Here is a 20,791-nt window from a genome sequence, read left to right as displayed (position 1 = left end):
TTTCACTCGAACTTCCAATATTTGCTTGATTTCTGTCACATAAATGACATTGATTGACAAACCAAACCAGAAAACCAGCCTTCTCGCGCTGGTTAGTTTGTTGACAGTTATAACCGAATTTTTCAGGAACCGTGTTCCGTAATAAGAAAACTTTCAGGAAACCGATAGAAACGGAACATAAAACCATAACCAAGGTAAGCAACGAAATACACCCTTAATTGACGTCGTAGATGCGCAATAAATAATGACTACACTAAAAATGCTTATGCTATAATTTTGGAAGATATTATTAAAGAAGATATTAATTTAATATATATTATTATGTTGTTATTTACTATGAAAACATGTGCGCCTCTGAATTTTTATTCTTGTTAGCAAAATTGTGTAGGCCGTTTAATGCCGATCAAAAGTTGTCTCTTGATATTTTATCGATTTCGGTCTCCTTGATAAGATAAACGCAATTTTATTAATTTGCCTTAATCCAAGCCTAATAGCACAGAATATCTAGCTACACAACAGAAGCCTTGTTACATGTATAAAATCGTAGGTATCAAAAGGAGACAGGCTTTTAAAGCCTGTCTCCAAATCAGATATTTTGATGCGGTAGTTTCGCTACTACATAATAGAGAGCGATAAATTGAAAAGAAAACAGTTTTCTACAAACGAAATTTAAGAGAATTTTATGCAGTGTTGCCATTGTGTAATTCATATTGTAATACTTCCTTATAAAGCCTACCTTCAAATTTGCTACATCATTTAAACATATTAAATAGATCAGAGCTCTTTTTTCAAACGTTTAGGTATTTAACTTGCCATGTTAGTTGGAGTTAAATCTTACGAGCTGAATTACATCACTTTGTGACGTTTGATTGTAATTGAATTTCCTGGCGTTCGGTTGGACTTATACTTGGTATAGTATCTTCGGTGACATTGTAATATAGTAGTACTATAATGCATATAAAGTGGTACCTTAATATAGTACCATATTACGATACCACTTCCTGACGTTCGATTGGGCTCATATTTGATTATACTTGCATATTTTTGATGACATTACAATATTATGGTACCATGAAGTACATCAAGAGGTACCATAATGTAATACCATATTGCGATACCATTTCCTGGCGTTCGATTGGTCTTAAACTTTGTATACTACGTGTGTTCGGTGACATTGTAAATATGATGGTACTTTGATGCATGTGGTACCTTCTAAAGTACCATATCATGATACCAGTTCCTGACGTTCGATTAAGCTCATATTTGATTATACTTGCGTATTTTTATGACATTGCAACATTATGGTACCATGAAGCATATCAAGCGGTACCATAATGTAGTACCATATTACGACACCATTTCCTGGCGTTCGATTAATTGGGCTTAAACTTTGTATGCTACGTATGTTCGGTGACACTGTAATATGATGGTACTATAATGCATATAAAGTGGTACCTTCTATAGTACCATATTATGATACCACTTCCTGACGTTCGATTGGGTTCATATTTGATTTTACTTGCGTATTTTTGATGACATTGCAATATTATGGTACCATGAAGCATATCAAGAGGTACCATAATGTAGTACCATATTACGAAACCATTTCCTGACGTTCGATTGGGCTTAAACTTTGTATACTACGTATCTTCGATGACATTGTAATATGATGGTACTATAATGCATATAAAGTGGTACCTACCTATAGTGCCATATTACGATACCATTTCCTGACGTTCGATTGTGCTTAAATTTGGCACTACGGATCTTCGGTGACATTGCAATATTATGAAGCATATCGAGTGGTACCATAATGTAGTACAATATTATGATATCATTTCCTGGAGTTCGACTGGGCCAAAATTTGGTATACTTGCGTTTTTTTATAAAGATTTGTTTAATTAATAATTTTAGTTTATTTTACGAATTTTAATTTATTGTACGATGTCGTGACAGCAACTTTTATGCCGAACTAATATATTATTAATTGTACCTGTGCCACTTTTTAAAATCTACCTAGGTCTATATAAATAACGGGGCAAACAGAAGAAATTTGTTATTATAGTATTTTTTTAGTCAATTAACATTTTTTATACTGCATTTTAATAAATTATTTCCATTATTATTAAACGTATATTTCATTACTAACGTTACAGCATTAATAAATATCACTATCAATAGCCCTGTATATTATTAATTTTAAAGGTAATTAAAGTTATTTTCTTAGTTAACATAATAAAGTAGTGTATTACATATATTAAAAATGTATTTTGTGAGCATATGTTTTCTAATAATATACTTAAACTTAAAACTATTTTAAAAGCCAAACGAATAATTAATGTAAGTGTATCTGACAAGAAACGAAGAATAGAAAGAAATTATTATACACCAGAAAAAGAATGGGATGCCAATTAAAGTCTTTTTGAATCTGGCAACTGTGCATATTTAGCCGACCTTCAAGGCCGTCGACGTGCCGTCGATCTAAAACCGAAAAATTAAAATTTCCAATTATATTCTGATTATGATATTGTCACGCCATCTAGTATTTTATTTGTGCAATTTTTGCTCTTTCATTTCGAGTATTTTTCTGTTGCATAGCTAGATATTCTGTGCTAATAGCAACCTTTAAAAATTTTCTAGTGTCATTATGGCAATTAATAAAATTTAATTAAATATAAAATTAATATAGCTATTTATGTAACAAGTTGCGAAATGAATGTGTTTTAAACACGGGACGCAAAATTTCATTTTTAGTTTTTAATTCATTTTTAGAATCGCTAAAAGAAAAACAAATCGAAAAAAAAATGAAGATTTCTAACCTCCTGTAGCTACCAAATAAACCAGAATCGAATCTCTGCTGATATAAAAAATTAAATCTTATTTTTAAAATCTCCACACGCGAGATGCCATATGTTTTTTGAAACACCTTGTATATAGAGTATGTTCCCGGATTGTCTTTAGGACAAGAGAATATAAACTTTATTATAAAAAACCTCATAGGCATGTTTCTGGGGTTGAAACTATACTACCAGTTAAAATACTAGCACTTATTTCTGGGACACCCTGTATTTTCATAGTTTTCTGTAAAACGGAATGAAAATTTTGAACTCTTAAACATGTATATTTTATTTTGTTGTTTTACATATTTTAAGATTTTTTATAAATTTATACAGGGTGTTTCATAAAATATGACCATTGAGTAATCACGATTCTGCTTAAACTGCTTGACGTTTAAAGCTGATTTTTGGCAAACGGATTGACTGTGGGGTGTAGAGGTTCGATAAGGAGGGCTTTCTCGAATCTCAAATTCCAAGAGGGTGAAAACGCCCCTCAAATATTACAATATTTGTTATTTAAAAAACGGTTAATCTTTCGGGAAAACCATAACATATAAGACAAGCATAATTTATTTGTTTTTTTTAAAATATCTCGAATTTTTTTAATAAATCATACAGGGTGTTCCAAAAAGTTGGGTAATTTCTTAACCACGATTCTGCTTAAACTGCTTGACGTAAAAAGCTTATTTTTGGCAAACGGATTTTTCGAAAGTCAAATTTCAACGAGATGAAACTACCCCTCAAATATTACCAAGTTATATAATAATATCGCCATATTGTTTTTTCTCATGCTGACATAAATGTGAGAAAATTTTATCCAGTTTTTATGTTAATGGAAATTCTTGCTTTGCTTTATCATCACCATTACAAATGAGTAATTCGATGCGAACGAAGTCGCTGGTACACGCTAGTAGAATTATATAAAAGAACTTACTTTCTGTGCCTGATGGCAAGCCTGTAGAGCTTACAGACTCCGGAGTATTAGGACTACCCTGTACTACCTCTGTACTTTTTGGTGTTCTTGAATTGCGCCTTTTAGGTAAACTCAGTGGCTTCTTCCGTACGGTAGGTCGAATGGGTGGCACGTGAGGTGATCCCGGTGTACTCGGAATAGATCTTGGAGTTTCTGGTGTGATGTAGGAGTCCGTTCCAGAACTTTCTATATCTTCGTCGCGACTTCTAGAAAACAAATTAGTCTCCTGTTTCATAAGATAATTGACTGACAAGTTAATCTTATGATTCGCTATGCTATTGCATTGCACACGCAGCAATTATTACAGCTATACCGGGTGGCCAATTAGTGCGAAATAGTCCAATACTGTCGTTGTTGACAAGAATATGAAAAAAGTTTTTATTCATAAGCGAGACCAATAAACTTTTAGTTACGTAATCGAGATACCTCCGACTGCTCCACGAAGGACTTGCTCCAGAGGAAGCAAAAGCGAAAACACTCATCCGAAAAGAGGAGAGTAAAGAAACCAAGAAACAACCTGACTCATCTCCATCAAAAGACAAGAGAGGGAGCAAGAACCTCTCACCTCTTCTCCGGCAGGGAGAGAAAAAAGCCAGGATGAAAAGCCGTCCAACACCGGGAGATATGCAAGGACGTATCACCAGTTTTGCCGCTATTGCTGGACAAGTGAAAATGGCGGTGCTGCCAACGGATTTCCCAGAGGTTGCTCTGATCACCGACCAGCAAACGTCTCTAGAAGAGGCTATACTGGACGAAGTAGTGGCGATCAGATCGCAACACGACGATCTACAAAATGTGGTTCAGCTGCGTTTTGCGGGGATACACTTTCGGGTGGGCATGATCCTCATAGATTGTGTATCTCAAGAATCGGCGAATTGGTTGGTGGAAATCGTACCTAAGCTTAAAAATTGGCAAGTGCCGGAATTGGTTGCAGTGAAGGGAGAAAACATCTCTAAAGGGGCGGCCATAACCGTCTTTCTGCCGAGGAGCAAGGGGAAAGACACCACCTACCTGCTGAGCCTTATCCAAGGTCAGAACTTCAATGTAAGGACATAGAGTTGGCGAGTCATCAACTCGAGGGAGGAGGGTCATGGTCAGGTCCTCACAATAGGAATTGACCTCAAATCCAAGGAGGCAATAGAGAGAGAGGGACATATCCTCTATTATAAATACGGGACAACACCGGTATCAGATCTAAGGAGAGAGTTATAGAGGTGGAGAAAATGGAGACAGATCTTCCAGCCTCCACCTCATGGGTTCCTCAGCCGGAGGCAAGCTCCTCGACTGTGAAGAGCGGCACGGAGGGCCAAACTCCAACCGTGGAAGGGTGTGTACCCTCGGAGGAAGAACTGTTGTCAGAGGAGAATGGGAAATACCCTGTCCCCTCTACAACAGGGGTATGATGGGTTATATATTGTGTGATGACTCAAGGAAGGGGGACACAATAGATCTCTAAGGTCGCAGTGATTAAATCCCCTCTTACTCATTCTGCATTCTACGCAATCGAGGGTGCGATTTCATTGTTAAAAAATTAAATTCATTGTTGTCAACCATGGATATATTCGGCGCCGCGACAGGTTGACTAACTGGAATTTAAATTTTCCTCTGGGAATTCAGGTGGTACCTCTGCTGTAAAAAATGTCAAGTTGCCACATTTATTTATTTATTTTCTAACATTGTCATTTGTTTTTAAACTTTAGTTTTGTATTGCAAGATTTTGGTTGTGCATGATATTCTAAAAATATTTTGTTGTGTACAAGGCGTCCCAGAAAAGTAGTGATGAAGTTGTTGTTCTTCTTCTTCAAATGCCTTCTTCGTTGCGAAGGTTGGCAATCATCAGTGCTATACGTATTCGTGACACAGCCGACCGAAATAGTTGCTTTGTGGTGCACCCGAACCAGTCACGTAAGTTTCTCATCCATGAGTGGCGTCTTCTTCCTACACTTCTCTTTCCTTGAATTTTTCCTTGTAATATCAGTTGGAGTAGGTGGGACTTTTCTCCTCTCATGACGTGTCCAAGGTACTGAAGTTTACGCTTTTTTACCGTTATGAGAATGGCAAGATGAAGTTGTTTTCCGTAGATAATTGGATTCAGCATAAAATTCGGAATATAGTACATTATATTATTATGGTGTCGCCATGCTATTTATTATTTACTAAAACTTTGGTTTAAAACAGTTATCCGAAAAGTACTAAAAGTCCAAAGACAATAATATAACTTTTTCTAATTAAAATATTCCTATATATTTAACAGTTTCGTAGACATTCGCGAAATATGGATTTTTCAATAGTAAAATATAAGGCAAAAAATCATGAGGTGATTGATAAAAATCTACTGTTAAAAGAGTCATATGTTGGATAATACCGCGAATATCTGCAAAAGCGTTAAATATTCAGGAACAGTTTACATACAAAAAATGTTTGTTTTTTTTTATTCTATATCTAAATGAAATATAACATATATACCGGGTGCGTCTCAAAAGTGGCTCACCCCCTATAACTTTTTTATTTTTTCAGATAAAAGAACGATATTTGTTATGTTAGTATATGCACAAATTAGGATTGATTGACGTATTCAATTGTTTTTAGTCACTTCCTGTTTCACCGGAAATGACTAAAACTTTTGATTTTTAAATGGCACCCTCGGTATTTTTTTACTTTATTCGATAGAAAATGACACTCTGAATCGAATGACATATCATATATGTCAACTTTTGACATATTCGCTCAAAAATAACTTGCATTTTAAACTCCAATCTAGAGTGTCATGGCTCTGTTAAAAACATTAATTTTTAATCACGGAGCCTTAGAAAAATAGTTTTATAGTCTAATGTTTTTAGTGTCTTGTCCTGGCCGGTGAAAATATACCCAAATCGTATTTTTAATCATATCTCAATTTTTTCAAATGGAACGAGGGTGGCTCATTAGCATGTTTTGAAAAAGCATTTTTTTTCGAATAATTTGATACCACACACTTGGTATTTCGAGGCAAATTGTCCCTATGAACCGCAGGTTACAATTTCAAATAAACCATATGCGAGTCAAAAGTTGACATATGGTATGTCATTCTATTCAGAGTGTCATTTTCTATCGAATAAAGTAAAAAAATACCGAGGGTGCCATTTAAAAATCAAAAGTTGTAGTCATTTCCGGTGAAACCGGAAGTGACCGAAAGCAATTGCGTATGTCAATCAATCCTAATTTATGTCATATACTAACATACCAAATTTCGTTGTTTAATCAGAAAAAATAAAAAAGTTATAGGGGTGAACCACTTTTGAGACGCACCCGGTATAACAACATGTCGCATTTTAAAAATTCATATATAACATTATTAATATTGCAATGGTCACTTAATAAAAAAACCTGTTGAAGGTAATGTGAGTCTTCCTTCACGGATACTTCACGTTTTAGGAAACTATGGGTAAGAATATTTGAAGGTAAATTCACTCGTTTCATCGCGGATTTTTACTATTTTTCAGATATACTTTTTTAACAAAAATTTTAGTAAATAAGAAATAGCATGGCAACACAAAAATACATGGTGTACTATAGCAAAATGTTATGCTGAATCGAATTTTAACAGAAAAATATGGATTGCAATTTAAAAAAAAATTACATCATACTTTTTAGGATACCCTGTATAAACAAGATATTTTTTAAGTTATGCACCTTTATGAACAATGCAAGAAATATATTAAACTTTTTTTCATATTTTTGTCAACAACGCCAATATTGGACAAAGATGATGATGCTACATACCCAAAAGTCAAATCACTGTATTTTAATTTTTCAGTTGGTTGGGTAGCTGGTAAATTCTCTTCTGGCAAATAACATTCTATCACCATATTGCTGAAAAGAAATAATAATATTTTATTTTTTCTTTAATTAGGTAACAAGTATTTTGTTGTTACTTTGAATAAAAAGACTCAGGAAGAAGTCTAACAATATTTATATATTACGGTTTCTATCTACACACAAATAACAGACATTGAAACGAAGGGATAGGGCTAACAACAAAAATAGTTTATTTTTAAAACTACTTACAACAATCTATTCGGATATCTAACTTTCACCGTAGATAACCGACGATATGTTGGGCTAAATAAGAACATAACCAGAAATAAGCATATGCTTTTAGAAAATACGAATTAAAGCACTGTGGTCATATTTTAACTTTGTTTAGATAATATGAGCTGAAATAAAAAATAAAAATATTACAAAAAATACATATAAACAAAAATCTTAAAAAATTACCAATTATATAGTGGCCAGTAGATGAAAGTGCATGTACAAAATGGAGTTATAAGCATTTCAGTTGATTTTAAAAATTCCGACCGCAGCGCTCAATACAGCAAAAATCTGAAGTTTCACGCCGGCCGTCCTGGTTAAAGTTCATGTTGGTTCATCTTGGTTTACAGTTCATTAAGATAATATTGAAATCGTGGCTTTGTCACAATATACACACATGGCCAAAATTATTGCATATATCGTTTAAAAATATACGGAAAGGATTTAAAGAATCTTTTTTTATACATAGCTTTGATAATCTGTAATAAACATTTTTTTGTTAAAATGGATATGGTATACAATGTTTGTCGTTCAGACCCAATATTATTACAAATTCTTGCACATTTCGATTTGTGGTCCCTTGGGTTTCAGAAGAAATTGACCAGTGCTTTGGCCTTAAAATGCCTAGAAACATTATTTCACAGTTTAATAGAGTTAGAATAGTAAGACTGTCTCAACAGGCCTACCGGCAAGTTGGAATAGCTGAAATTGTAGGAGTTAACCAAAGCGATGTTTCGCGAATATTAAAAAAAATCAGGGAGACAAACGAGGTTACAGACCGGCCTAGAAGAGGTAGAAAGAGAGTTACTACTGCTGTGCAAGACCGTCAAATATCCCTAATTGCACGACGCAATCCCCTGCTTTCTAGTACTGCTATTAAAAATGAGTTAGCTCGCCTTGAAGGAGTAAATGTTTCAAGAAAGGTCATAGCAAGAAGACTCCATGACAGAGGATTACATTAAATTTAAGGAGGCCTCTACGTGTTCCGAAGCTTAATTTACAGCACAAAATTACGCTACAACAATGGGCTGAGGAGATGAGAGCAAATGGACCTAATTAATTGGAATTTCGTCATGTTTAGTGATAAAACAAGAATAGGCCTAGTGTCAGACTCGCGACGAACTTTGGTCTGGAGAACATCTGGAAGACGAGCACGAATTGAATGCAGCTCAACCCCGTGTCCTGTTTCAAGGGGGAAGCATTATGGTATGGGCAGGTATAATGCACAGAGCTCGAACTCCTCTTGTTTCTATTGATGGCACAATGACAGGTGCCTCATATCTTAGATACGTTTTAGAGCATATTGTACATCCATTTCGAGGGGCAGTGGGGGATGAATTTCTTTACATGGACGATAATGCTCCTCCCCATCGCAGTTTAGCGGTTCGCGAATTTTGTAAGGAAGAGGGTATAAGAAAACTGTGGTGGCCACCGATGTCTCCAGATATGAATGTGATCGAGCATGCTTGGGACATGCTAAAACGCCATATTGCCAAAAGGAATGATCCCCCCCGTACCTTAAATGAATTTAAAATTGCTGCGCGCGAAACATGGGAAGCCATTCTACAACATCTTCTGGACAACTTAATTGAAAGCATGCCACGTCGTCTCACAGCTTGCATTGAGGCTCGAGGAGGCAATACAGACAATTAGTTGTGAGAAATAAATAAAATTGTTTTCAATATTTTCTGTTTAAAATGAAATTTGTTTTTTTGATTTTCACTCATTATGAAATAAAATTATAATAACAGCCTAGTCGCACTTAGATTTTTAATTTTATATTAGTTAGTCGTGTAGTAAAAATAAAATAAAAATATCGTTATATGCAATAATTTTGGCCGTGTGTGTATTTACGTATTTTGGTTCATACTGTGCAGTTATTGAAACTATAACATTCTCATGTATGAAAGTGTGTTACGGGTGGTGAAAATTAAGTGAAAAAGAACCCGAATTGAGGAACGCTTTGTATTGTAACAATGTAGAAAAAAATATAATTAGTAGTGGTACAATTTGTAATAATAATTTTTTCATTTAAATTTGAAGGAGTATAATCTGATTATTCTCTGACACAAATTGTGGGAACTACTACAATACTTTTTTATACTTCCAAGCACTATTTTGAAGGTCTACAAATTGATAGAAATATATTATGCTACAACGTGATGAATAGTAAAATTTATTTTTTCCGTGTATGTATTTGATTTTTAAAATATTTTTTTTGTAGCCTGAACAGCTAGCGCGGTTAAAATATGACCACCCTGTAACAAATTAAATAGACCAGTAGTACTCACTCGGGGAAAAAATGACGTGGAGTATTTTTCTTCTTTCTCTTTTCCCATTCCTTTCGCAAATTAGATAAATGGCCTTTAAGTGAACCGCAAGGTGCCAGCTCCATGATCATCATGTAGGGAACGTCCATAGTTACGCAGGCCAGGATTTGGATGACGTTCTTGTGGCCGCCCGAGTCGGCTATCTTTTTCATCGTCTCGATTTCAAGTAGGAAATCGGATATTTCTTCGGGTGGAGCATTTTCTAGATATAAAAGAATTTATAGAGAAAATTAGGGTATCAGGATTGAGCCTTAATTATCGAAGAAGTAAATTAGTTGCTATACAGGGTGGCGCACCTCATTCGCCTGGGTTGATTATACGAAAACGGAAAGATGTAGAAACAAAATATTTTATGGGTATATGTGGGAAGGCAATGTACAGGGTGTGTCAGAACTAAGATCCATACGAAAGTTATATTTGTTCTTATGGAACACCCGGTATTTTATTTCATTTTTGGATTCTCAGACATAAAATAAGGCATATGTTTAAAAGCTTTGGTTTTTGAAATATTTAAAGATATCTAAATATCCATGCTATAAGAAAGTTTGTCAACGCCTTGTACATTACTTTTCAGAATTAATTCTCGTGCTGACTTTCAAGCCAAAGAAATAAACTTTGATTGCTTGCTTAAATGTATACAGGGGTATCAAAAATTGCTGGTCTATTTTAAATATTTATTTTTCCTAAAAACTTCATTATTTCAAATACAACACTATGTATTTTTTTGAATAAGTCGAAGCAGATTTAAATGCTCTTTCAAACTATATTAGGGTTTCATATATCTATCTGGCTCAGATTTTGAATAAAAAGCGTTTTTTCGATAAAAATGTAATCAAGATGGCTGGTGCCTTTTTTTAGTGAATTTTCTAGTGACACTTAGTAGCTATTTTTAAAATCGACATTAGTTTATAGACTTTATTTAAATTTATAACAGGTTAATAGGAAAATAAGAGGATTTTTTTTATTGTTGACATTTTGAGATATTGTTGACATTTAATGTCTTTTCCAAATTTACATACCGTTTTTGAGAAAATTAAAGAAAAAACATGAAAATATGTTGATTTTTTAATGAATGAAACTGCGTTTCTATGGTATAATAATTTAGATTCTTCTTTTTTTTATCTTTTGATAGATGCTTATTAATAATTCTGAATAAAGCCATATTTTTTGCTCTTGTTAAAGTTCCACATTTTCCAAAAACTATTATCACCCATTCTGTAGCATTGAACTAAATAAATTTTGTGCCTCTCTAACATTTTAAAAGAGCGAAAAATATGGCGTTAATTAAAATTCTATCAATATCAACTCACCAAAGAATGAAAACGAAATTATATTACCATAGATATGCGTTTTGATTTTTAGGACTTTCAACCATATTTTCATGTTTTTTTTTTATTTTTTCTAAAACGGTATGAAAATTTGAATAAGCATAAACGGGATTAACCATTTTGTAACAAGCAAAATATTTTTATGTCGAATGTATTTTTCTCAAATGTGTAATAAAATGTAAATAATAATAATAATATGATAAATAATAATATGTGTAATAAAATGTAAATAATAATAATAAAGTTTTCCTTCTTGTAAAGGCAATCCCGGTATACAATACTGTATAACAAAATATATAATTGGTCGCTGGAGCCACTGCACTGTAGGATTATTTTTTTTTTTGCCATATAGGATTTTTTTTGGAGAGATGAATCCGCCACATAGGTATACAGGGTGGGCCACTGAAAACTTACAATGACTATAATTCTTAAACCAAAAAAGATATTAAAAAAATAAAAAATACCGTTTCTATAATATCGAGGGGAAATACATATGACGTATTTTTTAACCACCCCGACCTACCCCTTAGGCGGCACACCTACTCACTTGAAAATCTGAAATGGTAACATCCTACTTGTGGCGCCTTTTTGGAAAGCCCATGAAAAATTCTAAACGATGATCATAAAGTTTTTAGGGTGAAATTGAAAAACTGCCCCTTACACGAAAAATTAGGTGGACATTAATGAAAAAAGTGATTTTTTCAGCATAGGTTACAAATTGGGACCCAACTTAATGAGGCAAATGAGGTATTTTTCAAACCACCCCGACCCACCCCTAGGTGCCACCCACTCACTTCTATTCTCAAGATATATATATATATATATATATATATATATATATATATATATATATATATATATATATATATATATATATATATATATATATATATATATATATATATATATATATATATATAATCTCGATACCCTACTTGTGACACTTCTTTGGAAAGCTAATTGAAACTGCTAAACCATGGTTATACAGATTTCAACTTCTGTCTTCTTTCAACAATTAAGTAGTGATAAGAAATGTAGGTTTGACAATTTGAAAGAAATTTAAAATGATAATTTATTTTAACAATTGCTCAAAATGACAGCCGTTTTGTTCCATACAAAAATACAAACGATTTTCAAATTCTTCTCTCACTTTTTGGAAAGCCTCTCGGAATATTTCGACATGCTTCAGTTATCCTCTGCCGCAATTCTTGCAACGAACCTGGTTTTGTCTTGTAGACTATGGATTTAGTGTAAACCCACAAAAAAAAGTCTAAAGGAGTGAGATCAGGTGACCTTGGCGGCCACTCGATTGGACCCCTTCTGCCAATCCATTGCCTTGGATAATATCTATCCAACCACCGCCTTGTGACAATAGAATAATGCGGAGGGGCTCCATCTTGCTGAAAGTGTATGAGGTCTTCATTAAGAGTTAACTTTCCTTCCAAATCTCTTTGATTTTCAACCTCATTTACAATGGCTGGCTCTATCAAATTGTTCAGCATTTCCACATAAGCATCACCAGTCAAATTTCCATCGATGAAAAATGGACCTATAATTTTATCGCCTAGTATTCCGCACCAAACATTGAGCTTTTGGGGATGTTGGGTGTGTCCTTCAACAACAATATGCGGATTCTCATCGCTCCAGTATCTGCAGTTCTGCTTATTCACAATTCCGTTTAAAAAAAATGAGCACTCATCACTAAAACAAATATTTTTAGTAAGTGAAGGTTCCCTTCGAATTTCCTCCGTCATTAGTTCACAGAACTGAATCCTTCTATCTGGATCGTCGTCGCCAAGTTCCTAGAGAATCTTCATTTTGTAGGGATGGAATTTGTGCATTTTCAATACTCTCCTGACAGATGTTCGAGGTATACCTGTGATTGATCCCAACTGGCGTGTTGATGCTTCTGGATTGACCGATACCTGACCAATAACTTCCATCTGCATTTCTTCATTCAGTACCCTGGGCCCTGTTCTTGTTTTATTTTTGACCGATCCAGTTTCTTGAAACTTTAAAATCAAATCTGTGACATAAACGTGACTTACGTTTTTGTCCGGATTTCTCTCATTGAAAGCACGGGCCGTTCTCAAATAACACATACCTTCAGCACCATAAAGAAAAACTATTTGAATTCTTTCTTCCACAGTATAAACCATTTTTCTTTCAAATAAGCGAATCAAATAAACGTTTAAAATACCACCAAATTTGCAAACGATTGAAAATCGATAGAAGACAGTGCAAAAGCGCAAAGATATGCCGGTTTAAGATTCCTGTTTGTTGAAAGTAAAAAAATAGATGATAAGGAAGAATTTGCGTTATCGCAAAATTAGGCTGTAAAAACATCTTTGTGTTGCCTTTTTTGATTTTTGATGAGATTAGAAGTGAGGGGATGGGACGTAGGGGTGGGTCGGGGTGGTTTAAAAAATGCCTCATTTGCCTCGTTTAGTTGGGTCCCAAATTGTAACTTATGCTGAAAAAATTACTTTTTTCATGTCCACCTAATTTTTCGTGTAAGGGGTAGTTTTTCAATTTCACCCTAAAAACGTTATGATCGTCGTTTAGCATTTTTCATGGGCTTTCCAAAAAGGCGCCACAAGTGGGGTATTGCCATTTAAGATTTTCAAGTGAGTAGGGGTGCCGCCTAAGGAGTAGGTCGGGGTGGTTCAAAATATACGTCATATGTATTCCCCTTCGATATCATAGAAACGGTATTTCTTATTTTTTTGATATCTTTTTTGATTTAAAAAGTATAGCCATTGTAAGTTTTCAGTGGCCCACCCTGTAAAAGGGAAATTGGAATAACTTTCGTTGCACATCATAATACGACCACCAGCAAACTCCATAATACGACGCATGGTGTCATTGATGACGTGCAACGAAAGTTGTTTTAATTTCCATTAGGCATTTTTATGCCATATATTTTTTGAAGTAAAAGTGTCAAACTATGATTCTATAACACTATAATTTTATGAAGATATAGTTAATTTTAAAAATCATCAGCAATAATAAAACTGAATCTAATAATTGAAGACATGAGTGGATAAAGGTGTCGCATGTCGTGTCGCTTTTTTAATGTTTCGAGTAAATCAACAAAACACGTCTAAATATTATTGATGTTGTATGTGACATGATACCTTTATCACCTAGGATATTCTTTATGGTATTTATATTTGATATTTAGAGTTCATTGGAGGATAGATCTGTCAAAGGGATGTTGAAATACTGAGGGTGTATTCCGTTGCTTACCTTGGTTATGGTTTTATGTTCTGTTTCTATCGGTTTCCTGAAAGTTTTCTTGTTACGGAACACGGTTCCTGAAAAATTCTGTTATAACTGTCACCAAACTAACCAGCGCGAGAAGGCTGGTTTTTCTGGTTTTGTTTGTCAATCAATGTCTTTTATGTGACAGAAATCAAGCAAATATTGGAAGTTCGAGTAAAATTCTCATTTAGTTTCTAAAATTTGTATTTGCATTTACATCCAAAAGCAATGGAGATAGACAGTAAAGGTAAATAAATTTCATTAACTAAATCGAATGACTTATCATGCAGCCATTGATTCTTAAAGTCAGGAACATTTAAAGAAAACATGAACAACAAGACAACAAGTAATCGTGAATGTTTTGTAAGCTATAAAAATATAAATATTGATTAGATTTGTTTATTTATTATTGATCTATTTTAATATCGGGACTGCAAATCTTCACTTGAGCTGTCTGTCGAGTTTAACAGTTTATTAATAAAGTACTTTTAAATATTAAACTCCATTGAAAAGAAAAAGCAAACGCAAAAGCAGAGAATAGGTACATTAAAAATGCATAAAAGATAAATTTTATAATAGAGGTATTATAATTTAGAAAACGTCAACATTTGACGTTTCCAGTATTATACCAAACCGTTCCGTCTCAAACCCATGTTTTTCAGGAACCGCTCTTTACCGTAGTTTACCGGTCTGGTTCGCCTGGTTTTGCAACGGAATACAGCCTGAATAAAAATGAAATGAAAATGTTTATTAACTCATGTCTTCAATTATAAAAGACGTGTGAACTATGTACACGAGAAGAATTTGTAATAAAGGAAAATATATCCGCAATTAAAAATCTCTTACCTATTGGCTTCTTAACTGCTGCTATAGAATATCCAGGTTTGCCATAAAGCTCGTAAACTTCCGCCTTATAAACTTTGCCAAAAGCTCCACCTCCAATTTCATTCCTAATGATAACTTTGTTCCTTGGAAATTCATAGGTATCGAATTTATGGGCATTCTAAATTAACATAACAAAAATTCTTATTAATTTCGATCATTTTATCTTTGTTTAATTGCCGCAAACAATGTTTTTATTGAAATATAGTATATTGTTTTATTAGGAGTAAAAATGACCCTTTTCGTGGCGAGGCAGTTATGATTGACCCAGACAAATAAAAACAAAAGGTATTTTTTACTCCGAATAGCTGTTTTTTTTTTCCAAACGCCACAAATAATTTTTTAAACAATTTCAAACGTTCCAAATAATATTAAATGTATGTAATTATACAGGGTGGTCCGAGCTGTATTCCGGAAACCGGCAGCTTATTAAAATAATCTGCCGATAAAAATAATTAAAAAAGTTCGTATACATGTATGTCTTAAAATGCTTAGTTCGGAGATACAGGGTGTAGAAGTTTCATTTTTATTTCGAGATTTTTTCCAAATAATTTATGAAGTAACGTAAATATTTCGATGAAAATTGGTGTCTGGGAGTTTTTGGACATGAGAAATTTGATGTTAATGTCAATATGACTCTCATTTGTAGAGGGCGGCACCTATACTATGGGCTGGCAAAGGTTAGTCTTGGGTCGAGATTTCCGTATGTAAGAAGAGTACAATGCGTTTATAATGTACTGAACAAAGAGAGGACAGTAAACACGTTGCCAAACGTATGAAATAAACCGAGAAACTGTGCACATCGCTAAGAGACGTGGAAGGGGATATAGCAGATTTGTCGCAGTTGACCGGTCGACCCAATCAATAACTCTGTCAGTACTTAAAGTTCTAGGGAAAGGTGTACGTGATGCGTTCAGCTTCACGATTTAATTACGTCTCGTGATACTTAATTTGTTTATTTATTAACGAGTCGTTGTAATTTTCCCTATAGCTTGATTTTTTTTAATTGCAAGCTAGAAACAATTGCATTTTTGGTAAAAATAAGTGGAATTGAGTGGGTGTTCGATAGTAGTCGCGCTATTAGAACTCTGAATTCAAAAACCAATATCTCGAAATCTATTAGAAATAATAGATTGTAGTTTTTTCAAGAACTTTGTTAATATTTCTGCTGTATTTTCTTTGTAGACAGTATGTGAAAATCTTTAGCAATAAAAAAATTACACGATTGCTGAAAATTGCTATGCTCTAAAAGTAAATGGATGGCTTGTTTACAATTTTTGAATAGAAAAAAACAACTTTATCGAATTTTTCTTATGTAAACATATTGTAAAATATCCGATCTTGAAAATAAAAAAAAGTTTCAAAATCTAAAGTGGTTCTTGAGTGGCCTGTTATGTGTTAAAAAGTTAAGTTTTTAAATTATCGCGATTACTGACGTTTTCTCCTTATAAAAAAATGACACCCTAACGATATCCTTATAATTCCATTTCAGATGCTGAGAAACATGTCTAATGATTTTATCTAGTTATCTCTTGAAAAAAAAGTCTTTTAAAAATAAACGGTTTGCGATCGTGATTCTACTTTACTTAATAGGGAAAGGCGTAACAGCACACCGTCGCGCGTCGGTCGCATCTCTCACTCCGACTTAATAAGATCCCTATGCGATTTACTTCCACACATGTAAATGCCGACACAAAAGTAACAGTTGCCAGCACGGTATAATTGTTAACTGGTTTCAAGAGTTAATAACTTTTTAGTCCCTACCTATATAAAACTACCGAGTAAAAAAATATACTTTTACGACATTACGTAAAAAAGGTCTCTTGGGAAAAATCACTACGAGAAATGGTTTTCGAAATATTTGGAATTGAAATTATCCATACCTGCCAATCATTGACATAAATTTACCATGTTGACTAAATTTAAAAAAGTTATTAGTGTCAAAAGTTTAACAGAAACTGTTTTATCATAGTTTCATCGCCGAAAAATTTATGATTGACTTAAAAAAAATTGGCGCCGGGAGGCACGTACAGCCGCCCATACTAAAATACGTTAATATCTCAAAAACTGCGACTTTGACTTATTCTGATGTTATTACAAATTTTATTGCAAATATTATTCCTTTGCTTATTTTAATTATTTTTTATATTGTTAATCACGTCCCAAAATTAATACTTTTGTGACGAAAAAAATATTATATCAAACTTTTTTTTCAGACGATTATATCACGATCCGTTATCTCGTAAATACTAAAATTAAATATCATAAACTACAGTAGTTACACATGAGTTTTAGATATACAACCATCAAAAAATCATTCACAAGAAAGATTGCTTCAGAGAAATTTTCCAAACCATTGATTCTATGTATATTGCCAATGTTTTGAATAAAGGCAATGTTTTTATTTTTTCTTCCTTCGTCCCTTCATTATAAAAGCGGGCGAAAGATCCAAAAATATTCTGCTTTCAACTTAGAAAATACTTTAAAAGTTATTCTACTGCTTTTAATTGATGCTAAACGATCAATTTCTTATAGCTGTTAATTTTATACCCAGCTAACTTTTAATATTCACTATTAATACATAATACAGGCTTGTCTGGATAGTTAGAGCCTTAAAAAAGTTTTTGATTATCTTGATTTTTTTGCAGCAAAGTTTAACAACTCGAATTATTAACAGTCCAGGTAAAATGTTAAAGTTAGAAGAAGTTGAGTTCCTCTTTACTTGGAAAACAAAAAATAAATTAACTACTTCAATAGTATTTCTTTAGCCCTTTCGATACTGCGGGGACATATACGTCCCAATAAAGTTCCTATATAGACGAATATTAAAAATGCATTGGGATGGGACTATTCAGTGCGGCTCATGTCTTGCTCGCCGAGTTACAGACCTTTTAATGTTTGTGTTTACAATGGAACATTGCTAGGCAGTTCTATGTCGACAAGTACACGTGGCTGCTTGGAATTTTAGAAAAAAAAATGAAAAAAAGGTGTGTAAATTAGTGAAAATTATTAAGAAATAATGCTCTACCAGCAGTGGAGTAAAAGATAAGTATATAACTTTTATATGATAGTTACATGAAAAAAAAAATGTGTTGCTGGGATGTATTTCTCCCACAGTGTTATAATGCGGGATATATTTATCCCTGCAGTGTTGTAACGCAGGATATAATTATCTCTGCAGTAGGTCAGTCAAGTTTGCCCCCCGTATTAGAGGAAATCCAAAAATAAATATACCACTATTTTGCACACATTTTGCACAATTTTGCACACCATAAATGATATTTTGCACACTTACCTAAGAGAAACCAGGGCCGTTTTTTAAACGGGGGGCAAACTTGACCGTTCCCCCCCATTTGTTAAGAAATTGATTTATTTCTATGTACATCGATTCGGCTAATTTTGCACAATTTTGCACACCTGTTTTTGAATTTTGCACACCCTTCTGACGAAAGTTATAAGCGGTTGAAATTTGAAATTTCCCCCCCATCTGTGACTAAATTGAATTTTGTTTATATCAAACGAATCGGCTAATTTTGCACAATTTTGCACACCCATTTTTGAATTTTGCACACCATCCTGATCAAAGTTATGAAGGTTTGAAAATTTGCAATTTCCCCCCTATCTGTAACGAAATTGAATTTTGTATATATTAGACGAATTGGCTAATTTTGCACAATCTTGCACACCTGTTTTTGAATTTTGCACACCATTCTGAATAAAGTTATGAAGGTTTGAAAATTTGCAATTTCCCCCACATATGTCACGATATTGAATTTTGTGTATATCAAACGAATCGGCTAATTTTGCACAATTTTGCACAGTTATTTTCGAATTTTGCACACTCTCCTGACAAAAGTTATAAGAGTTTGAATATTTGAAATTTGTCCCATTGTGTGTGAAATGTCCCACTTAAAAATATAGTGTGACCAACGGATCTGTAGCTACGGGGTATCGGCAGGGGAATGCAGTTGTAAACAAAACACGCCCAATTTCATTCATAAAATAGGCATGGGCGTAGGTGTTATATGAAAATAATGTGTATCATAAATATAATCCTCAGATTAATATTTTTTTTCAAAAAACTTTATGCTGTTTGAATCGTTACTGTTGAGTTAGCAGATAAACACTAAAAGCTTTTATTAAAGCTCCCTTAAATATTTTGAATCATTTTATTATTGTGTTGTTAATATAATAGAAGAAATAATTACAGCTGGGGGTTGGAACCTTTAGTGTTACACAGCAAAATAAAACACTAAATCAGTACAATACACCAAAACACTTTTAATTTTACACTGGACGCACGTTTCGCTAACCATGTCTGTCATCAGCAGATGATCAAGACTGAGTCTTGAGGTATATTTATTTATATATCTATACTAACTATATTTTTTTCTATAATACATAATTTTAGATATAACTATTTCCAGCAAAAAAAAACCTTGAAAATAGTTAACTTTGGAAGCGCAAATAAAACATAATTTTACTCACCAGTAGATCCAATATTGCCCAGATATGGTACCAATTACACCAGATATGGTATCGCTCCGCCAGTAGTTTTTAAAGGTTAGGTCATTGTCTACCCATATGTTTCATCCAAATAGATAATACTTGGCTATATTTTCGAATTTCGCGTATATATTTATATCTCTCTCTGCAATATAATGGGCCGCTCCATTAATATTTATCTGTTATTTTGACATTTACGCCAAAAAAATTCATTTGATTTTAATATCCCCCTAAGCGTTTCCCTGCAAAAGGAAAATTCGATTCTTCCTGCAATTTTTGCTTTCTAATTGTGGGGACGAGTTTGAATTCGAGATAAAATCTATTTATCAAATTCCTGATAAACTCCGGTATAAAGAAATATCCGCTCAAGTTTACGTTTAAGCGGCAACTTAAGCGAACTCTCTGTAGCTTCTTCATCGCAAACGCTATTATGAACACAAGGAAATAAACCAAATGAGATTTTATCTACGTTATTATTAACTTACCTATATAAATTAACTATTATTTCTCTTGTCTGACTATGTAGCTCCTTACCCTTAACAAATATACGATCAAACTTGATATTAATAATTAAAAACTACGAACGAAAAACATTATAAC

The 20,791-nt window shown here is 33.5% G+C and overlaps 1 protein-coding gene across 1 annotated transcript in view; it reads right to left on the bottom strand.

Moving 5' to 3' along the window:
- The window catches only part of LOC115886678, a 107,217-nt gene that overhangs the window by 23,377 nt on the left and 63,049 nt on the right, over nucleotides 1-20,791 (bottom strand). Inside the window, exons 8-11 of the mRNA XM_030905932.1 lie at nucleotides 15,650-15,806; nucleotides 10,173-10,413; nucleotides 7,573-7,662; nucleotides 3,772-4,016 (exon numbers count right to left, since the gene is read on the bottom strand). Coding sequence (XP_030761792.1) covers nucleotides 3,772-4,016; nucleotides 7,573-7,662; nucleotides 10,173-10,413; nucleotides 15,650-15,806 — 733 coding nt within the window. The remainder of the gene's footprint in view (nucleotides 1-3,771; nucleotides 4,017-7,572; nucleotides 7,663-10,172; nucleotides 10,414-15,649; nucleotides 15,807-20,791) is intronic.

This window comes from Sitophilus oryzae, unplaced genomic scaffold (assembly GCF_002938485.1).
Source record: "Sitophilus oryzae breed Bouriz unplaced genomic scaffold, Soryzae_2.0 scaffold_494_pilon_pilon, whole genome shotgun sequence".
Taxonomy (NCBI): Eukaryota; Metazoa; Arthropoda; class Insecta; order Coleoptera; family Curculionidae; genus Sitophilus; species Sitophilus oryzae.
The sequence above is the reverse complement of the archived record's forward strand: the minus strand, read 5'-3'. Positions and strand labels throughout refer to the sequence as shown.